Genomic DNA, 15,125 nt, shown 5'->3' on the forward strand with positions numbered 1-15,125 from the left:
CGCATTTGTAACCCACTTCACTCCCCTCTTCTTTTCAGTCAGTTTTATTTTGGTTTGTTTGGCTTTGTTTTGTTTTGTTTTGTTTTTAACATATATGGATAGTATGGATTGTTTTCTCTTTCCCCCTGTTTTTTTAAGCTGTGGTGTTCTAGTTGAATAATGTTCTCTACACTGGATAAACAAGAATTCCTTTATGTCTGTTTCATGTTATATAGTGTAAATATGAGTTTGAAATACAGTTGTTGCACTTGAACTTTCCTTATCACACAGAATGTTTTGTTATCCAGATCTGAAGATTTTATTGACTTTCTATGCACCAAAGCTTTGACGGTTTACCACCATTAATTATTGTAGCATTTAAATAATTAACTTTTATCATGACTAAAATCTCTCATATTAACATCACCTGACATATAAAATTGTTCCATGTCTTGAGTGTTACAGGCCATAATCTATTCTGAACTGATCAGGAGTATGAATGCAACATGCTTAAAGAAAAAAATCAAATGTGGAAATGGTGGTATTCGGTCCAAAGGTTCAGTGTTTCTATTTTTGTGGAACTTTAGTCATGGTAATAATAGTATCTCATGTTTATGCAATTTTGTAAATTATATGTATACAGTTACAAATACACTGGAAGGATGGAGAATCTGAATTGGAAGGTAGGTTCAAGCCATTGCCAGCCCCTCTTCACATGGCTTACTCAATGTTTCCATGAATTAGTATTTGCCATAATTTGAAACCAACCAATATTAATTGGGTGTTTTGCATAATCTTGCCAAAACACAATAATGTGTACATAGTGACGTAAAGCATAAAAAAATATATATATATATATTGTGCACTTCATTTGTGAATGGGAGAAGCCATCTTTAGTAGGTGACTGCCTTTTGAGAACACAAAATGGATGTATATCTGAATGTTGCATTGTACTGTACAGTATGCATATTGTTTGTGGTTGCATCTCTCAAGTGTTTTTGTTTTATATAAAAAGGACATCTGTTATGTACAGTTGAAATAAATTTTGCATTTGCTAGACTGTGACTTTAATATTTAATTATTACACAGGGGGAAAGAACAGAATTAACCTGTAAGTTAACAATTCCCTCTTCTCCCCATGCCTCCCTTCTCTCCCTCCGTTCTTCTGGAGGAATCAGGTGCTGAAGTGAAAGAGCTATTTTTGACATAGAGTGTACTCCTTGTTTAATGTAGTTGACAACTATGGGAAATTCAGTGCAATGTGAAGTATGTATCCTTCTGTAACCTCTTTTAAAAAAAAACAAACTACTCAGAAATGTTGCTGTCTATAGAATGCTCTTCTGCTGCCTCCCTGTCTCCTTACATGATTTTTTAATTATTTTTTTATTTTTTTAATTGGTGTAAAAGTATGGGCTGAATTACTGGAACAATCTAAACCTACTTCTGCAGGTCCTGTGACCAGAGAGAAATTTTACAAATGTGATAGCATTGTGTATTTTCAAGATTTAATATTACAGCGTTCTTCTCTTTAAAATAATTTAATTTTAGTCTTTCTATTTAAAAGATGCTCATATTTAAGTGAATTTTAAAAAATCAGTGACCCAATATATGTACTAAAATGTTTACCTCGGAAGAAATTAAGTAATTGCTTACTACTTTTAAAAGATAATAATTTTTTCTCTTGCTATGATTACAGCAGCTCTAGTTTTAGCCCTGTAGCACTCTGATTAAAAGTTTTTGTATTGATTAATGGAACAGGAAGTTCAGTGGGGATAGCTCTTTCCAAATGTTGCCTTAGAAATACCCCACTTCTTCAGGAGGTCTATCTGTTCAGCTGTTCATTCTGTCCTTATATGACTTACACATGAGTTGAGTGTGTTTCAGTCCACTTTAATTATTTTCATACTACTTGTCAAAACATACTGCTGTGACCTGCATAGATCTGTCATCTGAATCATGTGGGTTTTTTCTTATTTTTGTATTACTGTTAGTTTAAAAAAATCCAATACACTATATGCCAAGACCTTTTTTAGTTACTGCTAATAATTTGGAAAAAAAGAAAGAAAAAAAAAAACAACTTAAGTTTGCATTCTGATTTGTTACCTCAAGGAGGTATTGAAGGGCTCCCCTTTGACTTTGGCAGATCTATAACGTGAAGCATTTTTTTTATCAGTACTTTAATTTTAGTGCATGCAGGGTCTAGAAGCACCATTTTTATTATTCTCTGTATAAGGGCTATATCAAACATTTTTGGAGAAAGTAGGTTAATTTGGCAAGTCTGCTCATCCACTTTAACATCTTAAATATAACTGATGAAATACTGAATGCTTTAAGTAGCAAGTTTATTTAAAAATGCTGTTTCTAATTTATTACCTTTATTGTGGCTTGTTTCTCTTCTTACCACTCCTCAATAAAGGTGTGAAAAAGTGAAAAAATAGCAGTACCTAAAAATGGAATAATTTCTAGTGCCTCAAATTGAAAGTTGACCACCTGCACCACAGGTCTAACTTTCATACCTTAAGTTAGGACCCTCCTAGTTGCTGGAAGAAGGCAAAAGCCTTCTCCAAACAGCCAACTAGAAGAAGAAACCCTTTTTGTTTGACTGGGGGTAGATGGCTTTTAACTCACACCTTGAGTTTAGCTACTTAAAGGAAGTGATGTGAAAACCTACCTCTATTTTACTGTTGGCTTAAATGGTTCCTGGATGGACACGGTCTCTGAGCATAAGTGGAGACTTACGATCTGGTTAAAGTAAAAAGGTATCTGAATTTCATCCCCCTTCTTACTCTTGCCTTCTGCCTGATGTCTTAAAATGTGTGGAAGACTTCTGGACTCTCTTCCATGTATGTCTGCTAAAAGACTCAGAATGAAGGATCTGACTGATTGCCAGCACAGCTCTTTCTGAAGCCTGGCTTCTGTCAGGAGCTGGCATGGCATTGGATTAACTCTTTTTTGAGATGTCACTCTCCATTTGGTGGAGAGTGAATAAAAGGCTGGGGTTGTGCAGTTATGCTTGCAAGCAAACATCACTGAAAACCTGTAGAATTCAGTCTGCACTCTATTTTTTTTCAGTTTTGGTGTTAAAGCAGTACTCCCAGGCTAGGAGTGATGTTCTGTTTCAGACAGGTATGAAGTAAACTGCCATTAAGTCTTTCAGACATGTCAAGATCCAAACAGGTTTCAGCTTTCCTTTTTTCAAGACATGCTCAGAACAGCTGCTGTGGCAGAATGATTTGGCTGTAAAGGGGGTCAGGCACTGAAAACTTAAAAGCCAGGGGGCTGTTACCCACTGACCTGTTTTGGCTTCATGGGCACTGCACCACATTACAGAGTGGATATTGCTAAGGCTTGAGCCCTGGTCTGAATGCCTCTTGGGGCATGTTAGTGCTTTCTGTACTCTTGAGGCTAAAGCTGCTAAGCCTAAAATTCAGAATGATAGAATGCCAGATTGGATTGACTGCAAGGATCATCTGGTCCAGCCCTTTAGGCTACAGCGTTGCCAAAAGCATTGTAATTCTTTTATTTTCTACTCTAGGGCTGGGTTGTACTAGATATAGATACCTTTGTTTTCAAATGGAGTTTAGTTGATGGAAACTTGGTTGAATCTTGATCACAGTAGTCAGTTGTTTTGATTTTAATGTGCAACAGACTTCTAAACAGTAGGGTCATTCTTCCAAAACCCTGGTTTTAGGAGTTACTCATGGAAGTGTTAGGACAGCCTACCCAGCCTTAGCATTTCTTTGTTAATCTTGAAGAAATTGTCTGGGTTTGCCTAACATCCTTTCTTCTTTCATATGCCCTACATCCACCAATAGCTTAGGGGAAAAAAAAAAACAACCCAAAAAAACCCCATAATGAAATAATGGTTTGTAAGGCTGTGGGTGTTTTTTCTTGCTTTTTCTTTTTCGGTTTTAATTTTTGCTTGTTTGGTGTTTTTTAGTAGTCCATTTAATTGTGGTGTCTCAAGGTGATTTAGGCCAGAGTTGTGTGAGGTCAATTTAAACATTATCTTTTGGCCTGTTTGACTTTGAATTAGACAGAATAGTGTCTCCTAATAAAATGCAGCATGCAACTTGCATGTTTAGGATTGATGAATGGCAGATACAGTAAACTGAAATAACTTTTGCTTTTTCTGCACTACATCATAAAAATGTGGCATACAAGTCAGAGAAGTGCTTAAGATTATCTAAGTTGCAGCAAATTCCTGGACCATCCTTTTAATACAGTTCTGCATAAAATACCCACTGTGCCATAAAACAACTCTCCATGTCCTAAAGCTGTAATTTTTAAACTGGTCTGCAGGGAAATGGTCACATAGAGAATAGATACAGAACCTGGTGGAAGCACAAGGTGTGATTTAGGGAATTTTGCTGTGAGTGCCTCTCCCAACAATGGGGTGTCTCTGAAGTCTATTCTAGACAGAAAATGTATTTCCCCCCCTCAAAAAAACAAAAACAAAACCAAAAAAACCAAAAAACCGATTCTAGCATAAATGGTGCAGATAAGCAGGACAGTGAAGTAGCTCTTTTTTTGTTATTTTAGACATCAAGTCTCATGTTACTGTGCATGTACTCAGTTGATGACAGGGTCCTTTGTTGCAGGATGATGGACTTTGTGTTTGTACCTTTGGTACTTAGCAGGTGCTTGTGGGGTTTAGGAAAAACAAATATGCAACAAACAAGCCTTACCCCAAAAATAAACCAAGACACAAGAAAAAGTGGGGTTAGTTGCACAAGTAGCAAAGGTCAGAGCAGAGCAGCAAGGGTTCTGAGACACAAATGGGAAAGTTGCATGTCTGAGTGTATCAGAGCTGTGAAGGCAAGGGGTGGAGCCCACGATGTCCTGAATTCCACAGTAGTTAATATTTTGTTGCACATGAAGGTCAGTGTTCACGACACCAGTTTTACATTGTGTGTGTACATGCTGTTAATTATGTCCTTTTGTGTACAATGTTGGTGAACATTTTGTTTTTAATGAAACTGCATTCTGTGTCTCAGCAGTACCAAGTATTTACTGCCCTGTGCTGTGCATCATCAGGAGATGCTGGTGCAGGCATCTCTTTTACATCCCTGCATATATACAACTGTACAGCTGGGACTTTTAATTTTTTTTTTTTAAGCTATCTGCTGCATACTATTTCTGCTTTACAAGGACCTACGTTAGCTCTTATCAGCAGCCACAGGCAGTTGGATGCAGCTCTATATAGAGACAAATACAATGTGCTGCTCCATTTGGTTGAAGGGAGTCACGGGTGGGAAACACGTGGCAGAGTCTTCCTTAGTGTCTGCTGGGCTGAGGTGCTCCACATGGATACAGAGACCTGAAATGTCATCTGTCTGCAGCTGGTGCCAACCGATTCCTAAAATAACATTTAGCTCAGTGTTTAGTGTTTCTTCCTGGGCTAATAAAGTGGAGCAGTAACCAATTAACTGAAATAAGCATAAGGTAACTTTTTACAACTAGAGACTGACAGTGCAAACAGGGATATGTCCTTGAGCTCTATACAGAGTTTGGATGTGCCTGTTTTATAGGTTGTTCCTTCCCTTGAAAATAAGTGGGAAGGTAGTAACCCTTAAAAGATTTAATTTCCCTCAGTAAATGAAAAACTTAAAGCTTTTAAGGATGAGATTCTCTTTTCAAATCTGTGGTTATCTTTATTGCATGAAGTTTTGACCATCACATATACTGGCAGCTTGAAGAAATAGTTTCTTCATTAAAGGATTTTTGTCCTTTTTCACTTAAGTAGTTTAAATAGCTTAACATACACTGCTAAACTATGGTCCCTACAAGCTCCTTGTTCAGAACTTAGGACAGTATCTGTTAGGGAATTTCATACTTTCCAGTGAGCTTGATTTCTTTCATTTTTAGTAGGTGTTTAGGTTATATATTCTATCATGAAATATAGAAGAAAAGCACTCACAAAGCAGTGTTTCAGCAAGAGCTAACTAATTTCTCCTGACAGGCATTCACCTTGTAGTACCTTGTTATCAGCTCAGACTGTACTAGATTTAAGACATTCATTAATGAAAGCTCACGGCACTGAATTGGTTGGCCAAGTGTACTTTGTTAAAATTGATAGCTTGGTTAAAATATGCAAGAAATTTAATGCCTTATCAGCTGTGTTTGAATTCTGAACAATTGCTTCAGCAGCAATTTATTTACAGGCTGCCTTTAAAAAAGAAAAAGCTTGTAATTTGTTGCAGCATAATTAAATAACATTTCTAGAATACATACATTATGTATGAATGGATGCACATCTCTGAGCTGTTGATTTTTCTTTTCAGAGCTACTTTTTTAGTATCTTCGTATTATCTTGTTTTTATAAATTGTAATGATTGTGGGAAGTGTTTTGAAGATGTTGGAATGAAGATGTTGAATTTTTATTGTCAAACCATTAAGTGTTTTTAAAAACATCTGTTAGATACAAAAGCTGTATTTCATTCAGTAGGAATTTATTATGGGACTTATAAGCTTCATGTGAGTGTATGTATGCATATGTGTGTGTGCATACATAATTCTGCTGTTTACAGTGTTTCAGGGCAAAGGGATTTTAACCTTTTCTTCCATTGCTGTATCATTTGATGTTACTGTTCTTCTCCTTACTGATAAGAGTAATAGTTTGAGAGTGGAATTATTCCTTGGTTTTTTTTTTTCATTAGTGTGAGATCAAGAGGCTTAAGTGGCTGTTACTTAAACACATCTATCTTTTTTTGAGTCAGTTGTGGTGAATTTGTGTAGTTTCTGCTGGTAGTTGAATGGTGCACCGTGTAGTGTCCATACTGATGACACAGGAGTTATGTCAGCAGCAGGGTAGGAGTTGTCAGCCAATTTTTTGTTTGTTGTAAGATTGTAGTTTCAAATGGTTAAAACCATCTCAGTAATTTTGTGTGTGTGGAGAGAAGGGGGAAGTGGAATGTGATATAGCTGGGTCATGCAGGTTTATGATTTAGTGAATGAAATAATAATTTTTGCAATGCCCCAGCAGTGTTTGAGGCGCTCATTTTGTGATTTATTTTTACAACAGGTTCCCGTAAAGAGTCGGCTCCTCAAGTCCTGCTTCCAGAAGAAGAAAAAATTATTGTAGAAGAAACTAAAAGTAATGGTCAGACTGTTATAGAAGAGAAGTAAGAGAACATTTATTGAATGATGGATTAAACCAGTAAACTTTGCACTGTTCTTCCTCCTCCCATCTCCCAGTACAGTAGTGTGTGTGTGGCATATTTGTTGTAAGGAACAGCTGCTTGGAGTATGCTGCCAGTCCTTTAAGTGCAGTTGGCTTTCATTTAAATGTTTGTAGCCTGGTTATGCAACTTACTCCTTCCTTGCCAAAAAGTGAAAATTTTCACTTGTAAATAGTTTTTTCAAGTGCTGTAGGATTTCAGTGTTCAATTGGGGTCATCTTTCTAGTTAGTGTGTGGCATCATTGTATTTTTTTGGTAAGGTGTATGTTAGAAATACAGCTCTGTTACTGAAAGCTGTAATATGGAAACCAGTATAGACCCATTGAAGGGTGTATCCTGTCACAGAAGCTGATAACAGGATCTTACTGTTATCTTACTGAACTTAACTGCCTTACTGAACATAAATGAAGATAGGCAATTTTTAAGCAGAAGTTTGAAACAGGCTGTTAGCTGTGGGTTTAGTTTTTTTTTTTATGCATGTGGTTGAACAGTTTAGTCTAATAATAGATTCAGACATTGCCTGAAAACTGTAACAAATCTTTTTTTCATTTTAGAAGTCTTGTTGACACAGTATATGCGTTAAAGGATGAAGTACAGGAGCTAAGACAGGTTGGTAACTTGATTCCATGTTAATGTAAATGTCAAATTGAAAACTTAAATAGGGCTTGTAAGTTGATTTATTTTGACAGGAATGAACTTGAATTTTTGACTATATTCACTTGCAAAACTAAAACATCCCCATTTAACAGAAAACACCCTCTTTTGTGGTTGTCATCTGTCCTTGGAGTATTTGAGAAGAACATTAAGTGTCCTCTCTCTGAAGTAATTTCCTAAGCTGTGTTTCATTTCGTTTTGGATGTTACAACTTCTGAAATGCTGAAGGTGTTAAAGAAATTCCTTTCTGCTGTATCACCACCAAAATAAAGTTACAGAGACTGAAATATCTGTTCTTGGAATGTATAATTTTAGTAGTGTAAGTGTTTGGGTATATTTAGGCCTTTATACTCTTTCAGTAACCTGAACACCTCTTATGACTGTTCCTAAAACCTCTCGTTTTAGCCAGTGGGAGTTCTTTTCAGTGGTGATGATGTGGCCTTTTTTGAGTGAGGGCTTCAGGTTAGCTTAGGGTGCTTCTTTCTCACATGGGAGAACTGTGCAAGATCTCACCTGAGTTGCTGGTATGGAAGTTGCAACTGGTGTTTAAGCTTGTTTTAAATATTTAAAATGAGATGTTTAAAAATACCAGGGTTTTCTTGTCAGGACACAGACTGTTTGAACTATATTAATGCTGCTGCATGTAGTCAGTGCTTGATGTGTAGGCGAAAAGACATTGAATTATCCTCACTTTGCAATGTGTGAATATGCTAACTGAATTTAACATATCTGTGACTCAAAGTCAGATAAAAATCTTCTTTGTTAACGTATAATGGATTAGTATTCAAATTACTGTAGGTTTTGGGCTATAAACATGAATATAGATTCTTTGTTCATCTGTAAGCATGCCCAGTATTTCTAAGGATGTGGTGCATGTTCCTTGACATGGAGCAGCTGTCATCTTAAATACTTTTTTTGCTGATTTCAGCAGAAAAAGCATGGGTACCCCAGGTTTAATGCAAATTTTTGTTTTATGATACCCCACTAATATTCCTGTGGCCTGGCTGCTTCTGTACCAAGGATTAATATGCTGCCTCACTGAGGCCTGACAGATCTTTGTGGGACCCTAAACAAAAACTCACTTTCTGAGCTTCAAGCAGCAGCTCTCTTTTCTGGTGCCTTTCCAAATAGAAAGTGCCTTCAAAATCTTCCAGAGCCAAGACCTATTAAAGCCTTCTTGTGTATCAGATAACTCAGCCTAGAAACTGTGTTGTTGCCAAGTGGAGAAGTGGCAGAAATAATCCCTGAGTTGGGGAGGTCCCAGGTGACTTAATGGATAAATGTTCTCTGTGAGTACAAGTGGTGCATTGGTTGGTGTAGACCCTGGGCTCCTGGTTGGAGTGTTACCACATAAAGTGGGACCCCTCCTGCAGCAGCTTCTGTAGGTCATTCAGGTACTGCACTTGAATAGTCCTGAGCTGACAGTAAATAAATAAAGGAAAAGAAATTAAATCTGTACCTTCAGGAAAAGAATGAAATTCCTGAGTTTCTCAGCAAGTGTGAGGGAATGGAGTTAGGGAGGGAGCAGCTGTTGATCCCATCTTTACAGGAATGTCTGTAAATGACAGCCAATGGGAGTCCTGTGGGATGCTTGGATTGCAGACCTGTTTACACCTGTCATCTTCTTGTCTTGGGTCCTTATTATAATCTTGTCTTATACTCTGGTTGCTTTCCCACCATTGCCAGCATCACTTTAGCCTCTACAAGATTTAACAGTGTAAGCATTACTGTGGTTTGGTCAGTGACACCCCTATGGTCCTCTTTTTCATGGTATTTCAATATTACCTAATGAGAACTGACTCACTCAGTATTTATGCAGAGTGGTGGTGTTCCTTGACATTGAAGACTCCCCTTAAGACTGTTGGTAGTCATCTGACTGGTTTAAAATTTAGTCACAAATCACCTTGTGGAGAACACGATGGTTTTCAAGATACTCCGTTCAACTACTTCCTTTCCTACTGAAGCAAGCTAATTTGCACTGTGTTTTAAGAAGTGTTTCTGAGATTGTGAAACCAGCTATAAGCAGAGAAGGCTTCTAGAGGGGAATATTTCTTACTGCTCCATTTCCCAGCTCCATTAACAAAAAATAAATTTCACTCTTCATTTATCAGATTTGAGCAGAATTCAAGATTATTTGGCCACCTGTTACTAGCACATTTTCCAGGACTTCCAAGTATAAAAAGGAAAAAGCTTAGTTTCCATTTGGTGGGTTTTGTTGCACTGTGTGAAGTAACCATGGATAACTTGTGAAATGTTAATAGAGGGCTTTGCTTTTGAACAGCTAATACCAGTCTTACTGAGAAGAGCTTTCACAGTTTGTAATAGACAATATATGTGTGGTCAGAAAAGATCTGGAAGAGAAACAAAACAAAACATACCCCCAAACCCACTAATACTTCTGTTTCTGTTGAACAGGATAACAAAAAGATGAAGAAATCATTAGAAGAAGAACAAAGAGCTCGCAAAGACTTGGAGAAGCTTGTTAGAAAAGTTCTAAAGAACATGAATGATCCATCTTGGGATGAAACCAACTTATAACTAATTTTTTTCTTTTTTCTTCTTTCTATTGAAAGACTCGTTGTAAAACTGAGCTGGGAAGCCTTCTGACATTAGTCAGTGTTGCATCAAGAGCACTACAAAACAGGATTTAACTGGATCTAGTGATTTCTTGCTCTGAACATAGAGAAACAGTCAAGCCATTTACTGAAGCAATCTGTACTCTTAAGTGTGGAGACTGTGGATCCTGAACTCTACTAAACTTAATTTGTTTGCATCTAAATTACCTCATTTTGCAGGAAGTGCAGCACCTGACTAAAAGTCCATGTTTTTCAGTGGCTTTTTAATTAAATATATATTTTTCTTGTAAATATCTGTAATTTTGAATGCATATGTGATTGATGTATCAGGGCTGATATGTTATTTTTTTTCTCTTGTTGTTACAATGGTCACAAGTGTTAGAAATGATGGCAGTACTGTCTTACCTAAGAAAGGTTGGCGTTCTTTGTAGATAATTAAAGATTTGTTCCAAATTACCCACTCATCATACATTCAAATTTAAAACCTATTTTTCCTCTTGACCACTGTATTTAAATCCTTCACTGTTATTTATGTCTCTGCATACATTTTTAAACAGTTTACAAGTCTTTAAGAACAGTATTAAAATACAGAAAGCAGATTATTGACAGTAGAAACAATTTTTAACAAAATTAATGCCCATAATTTACCTTCACATCCATTTGTTTGGCAGACTAATCTGTTGTGCTTTGGCCACCAAAAGACTGATGTACTTGCCTGCTTTTTACAACTGTGATTTTTAGGTGTTTATGTACTACATTTTCTATGGTTGTGCTTAAACATACAGCTGGGTGATAATTTAATGGATCATGCAGTTTGTTAAGGTAAAAAAAAAAAAAAATCAATCTAATCCAGAATATTGTGAATGAATTGTTGCTATTTATATTTCATGGTCACAACAGTTAAACTTTTGCTAACCCTTGTGCATAAGACACATGAACTAGGCCAAGAGCTTTGTTTTTGTACCACTATGTAAGGTTCTGTTTGGAATTCCCAGACTGTGGAAGCAGAGTCGATCCTTTCCTACCCTTTTTTCTCAGTGTGTTGCTGGTTTCTGTCCTAGTAGGATCTAAGTGGAAAATCTGGAAATAAGATTTTTTAAAAAAATCATACTGTAAGTCATAATTTGCACTGCTGACATTTGGAAATATCTAAATGAACACTTATTCCCTAGTCTGATAGGTGCAATTACTACAGTCCTTTCTTGTATTAAAAATAGGAAATGCTACATCACTGCAAATGGTGAACTTCAATTGGAGCACTTAAATTACTAATTCCATTAAAGCTCATTTGTATGTGTTTTAATTGGTTTTGGCATACTTTGGATCAAACTCCAGATAGTGCAATCTTCTGAGGGGTTTTTCTTCAGTTTACAGTCAGAAGTGCAGGTATGTGAAGTGCAGATGTGACCAGAGTCACATCTTTTGTCATCTTAAGTGCCCTTTAACTGGTATTAAATTTAGTGCTTGGGCTTGAGCAAATATTTATATGAACTTTAATAGCCAGGATGATTAAAGTGGTAGGAATTGTCATGCACATTTTGAATCTAGTAAAAAAATCTGTTTTTAAAAGATACCACTTTTCTCAGCCAACAGCTCTTTTAAATAGGAAAGAATGTCAATTATTACATACTTAAGAAACAATTCTGTGGGAATGGATACTAAATAATCTGAATAGCAGTTAGTTGTCTGACTTTAAAAGCTAAATATATTAGTAGATATTTTAATTTGTGTTCCAACAATTTAAAGATATCTTCCTTCATTCTAAAAGAACAGACAGGAGAAGAAAATTAAAGATATCTACAATTTAAGTGTTGCATATATTCACAGGAATTTACATTCATGAAAATTCTTGATACTAAAATCTTTTCCTGTTGTTTGCAGGTTGCACAAAAATGTGGACTGACATTTATAATTATCTTCCTATTTAGTAAATACTCTTGCTAAAAGCTAAGTGATAGTAAATCCTGCATATTCATAGCAGCTCTGCTAAATTGATGTTTGGGATCACGGATATAACTAAAATTTTACTTATATTTTTACTTTCTAACGTGCAGGCTATTTTCAGAGTGAATTTGAATTTTCTACTGAGCATTTGTGAAAGGACATTCCAGAGGAAGAAGTATAAAAGGAAGACGTGAATCTTAGCAGTATATAGCAAATTTTAACTCAGGAACAACTTCCATCATAGCAATTTGTTTTACAACACATTGTTAAGAGTGGCATTGCTGTGTAAATTTGCTGACTCGTAGTACCTGTGATTGTTCTAATTTCTGACAGTACCCCTATACTGACATCTGATAAACTTGCCTTAAACACTCTGGGGTTGAGCAGTTCTTAAATATGACCAAGGACTTAGGGACTGATTTTATGAAAGGTGGATTTGAGATAACTAATTTTTACAAAAAAAAAAAAAAAAAAAAAAAAGGGAACAAAATTTCACCTAACATTGTAGGTAGCTTTTGTCTTTAGTGCAGAAAGCGAGTTTCAGGCTTTTGGGAACCAAGGAGTAGCATAACTTTTTTTCTTTGACAATTTGTTATACTGTACATAGATTGTAAATTTCACCATAGACCTTCTGAATTGTTGGAAACTTTATATAAGCATGGATAAATGGGGCACTGTTTATTTAACCTTTTAAAGGGTTATTTCTTTGCTCTCATCATTTAGGGATGAGGAGATGAAGCCATTTCTTATCCTATAGATGTGAAGCACTTTCAGTTCTGAACTGTCCAAAATGTAGCATAACATTTCTCTGTACTTACTGATGTATGCGTGTTTGTCTCACCATGTCATGATTATCTTAAAAGATTAAACAACTGACTGCCTTTGTATCAACCTTCTTGATGCCAATCATTTAGGGAATTTAGAGTGTCTGTTTACGGTGTCTGTGGAGAACTCCAGTTTAGTTTAGACATCACAATAATAACCTGGTATCGACTACTAAAGTGTTTATGCTACATTGTTGTAATTAAACCGTGATTTTTTTTTCCTCTACTCTATGAAGCCTTAGATTTCATCTGTGGGGAATGAGATCAAGAAGTAAAAAAATTTTTTTTTCTCCTTTCATATAAAAAGCCCTCTTGTATTTAATAGTTGGCATACTGTATTGAAAGGGCTTTTTTGTGGTGGGTATTTTGTTTGGGTTTTTTTTCTTTAATATGTCAGGGTTTAACACTGGCCCAGCAATTAAACCGAGTAACAGACACTCTCTATTAATCCCCCTCTCCTCCCTGATAAAAAAGGAGGCAGAATAAGGGAGAGAGACTTATGGGTTGGAAACTAAACTACACAACTTCAATGAAACAGTAATGATAAATAGGAAAAAATACTAAATATATACAAATATACAAGAAAATGGATACCACATTCCTCCCCCCTTTCCCCTAATAGCTCTCACGTCACCACTGAGGCTGCAGGGCAGCCCTGGGAAAGTCCAGGCTGGACTCCTGGAGTCAGCAGCAGTCAGGAACTGGAGGCAGGAACACACAGATATGGGCTGGCATGGATCAGGAGCACAGGCAGACGAACGGACGGGATCCTTCCAGGATGCTGGGTGAAGAAAGGGAAGCAGGAAAGGCAGGAAGGGCAGGCAGCCGGAAGCTGGAAGTCTGGCTTGGCCCTCGTGATCCCTCAAATTTATACTGAGTATGATGTGTATGGGATGGAATACTCTGTTTGGTCAATGCTGGCATCTATCTTGTCTGTTCCTCCCCAAAGGAGGGATGCAGGTGGGACCTCTTTATTCCTTCTAGAGGGTAAAAGTTTTCCTCAGAGCTGAGCAGTGTCCTTGTTTCTGCATCCCAGTCTCTAGCAGTAACTATAAACATCGAGTGTTATCAGTCCCAGAAGCAGACACTGTCTGAGAAACTTGCTGTTAATTTCAGCAAGTGCAACTACTTACAAGAGACTTAGCTGAAAGCAAAAGTACAAGACACAAAATCACCCTTATCCTGGCCCAAACCAGGATAATAATAATAAATTGGTTCCTGAAAACAAAACAAATCGGGAGTTGTTTAGGGGGATGAGAATTGGGATCTTAACTGACTTGCACTGAGGAATTTTCACTTTTCTTTGGCAACCTGACCTGCTAGGGTAACATGAGAGAGAGAGAAGATGATCAAAGACAAAAGATAATGAAAAGAAAGCAGGGAACACTAGAAAATCAAATAGCTGTATAAATAAAACACTTGTCTATGTGCCTGATTTATCTGGATAGACCTGAAGTTTTTAGTAAGTGTGTATCATTAGGGACATTATTTGGTGCTACCTGAAATAAGGGAGGAGGGGAAGTGTGGTAGGAACAGTGTGTTGGTTTATGCAGAGTGATGGAATGGGTAAAGGACAGTGTTGTAGGGAGTCATTTGTTTGAAAGATGGTTTCAGTCTTTGGACAAGACATTTGAAGATTTAAATAACTGTTAATAACACACTTATGTGTGAAATATGTCTGTTCCAGCTTAGTTTAGCAAGGAGGTCACTTTTCAAAGAGCAGAAGGCTTTAAGTGTAGCTCTTGATAACATCTGTCAGGAAAAAAAATCTCATTTTCCAGCTTTTCTCATGGTTCATCACTGTGAAGACAGGTATTTCAAGCAATTTGAAAGTGTCATTTACTTTTTACCTTAATATCAGCAATTATTAAGTATTTTGGGGAATTTTGGGTGTTTTTTTATTATGGTGTGTTGACCTTGACTGGCTGCCAGAATCCCACCTAGCTGCTGTCTTACAGCTTCCTCTT

At 36.7% G+C, this 15,125-nt stretch overlaps 1 protein-coding gene across 10 annotated transcripts in view; it reads left to right on the forward strand.

The window, feature by feature from the left end:
- Window positions 1–13,382, forward strand: part of ARHGEF7 (Rho guanine nucleotide exchange factor 7) — a 122,749-nt gene extending 109,367 nt beyond the window's left edge. For 7 of the 10 annotated variants that reach the window (XM_071743603.1, XM_071743621.1, XM_071743632.1 and 4 more), the window contains 3 exons: window positions 7,004–7,103; window positions 7,715–7,769; window positions 10,230–13,382. In XM_071743603.1, coding sequence (XP_071599704.1) covers window positions 7,004–7,103; window positions 7,715–7,769; window positions 10,230–10,352 — 278 coding nt within the window. In that variant the 3' untranslated portion in view covers window positions 10,353–13,382. Of the gene's footprint in view, window positions 1–7,003; window positions 7,104–7,714; window positions 7,771–10,229 lie in introns of those variants that run through there. The other 3 variants (XR_011725813.1, XR_011725808.1, XR_011725816.1) reach the window with 1 other exon arrangement.
- The last annotated feature ends 1,743 nt before the right edge of the window (window positions 13,383–15,125 follow it).

Source organism: Heliangelus exortis, chromosome 1, assembly GCF_036169615.1.
Source record: "Heliangelus exortis chromosome 1, bHelExo1.hap1, whole genome shotgun sequence".
NCBI classification, from domain to species: Eukaryota; Metazoa; Chordata; class Aves; order Apodiformes; family Trochilidae; genus Heliangelus; species Heliangelus exortis.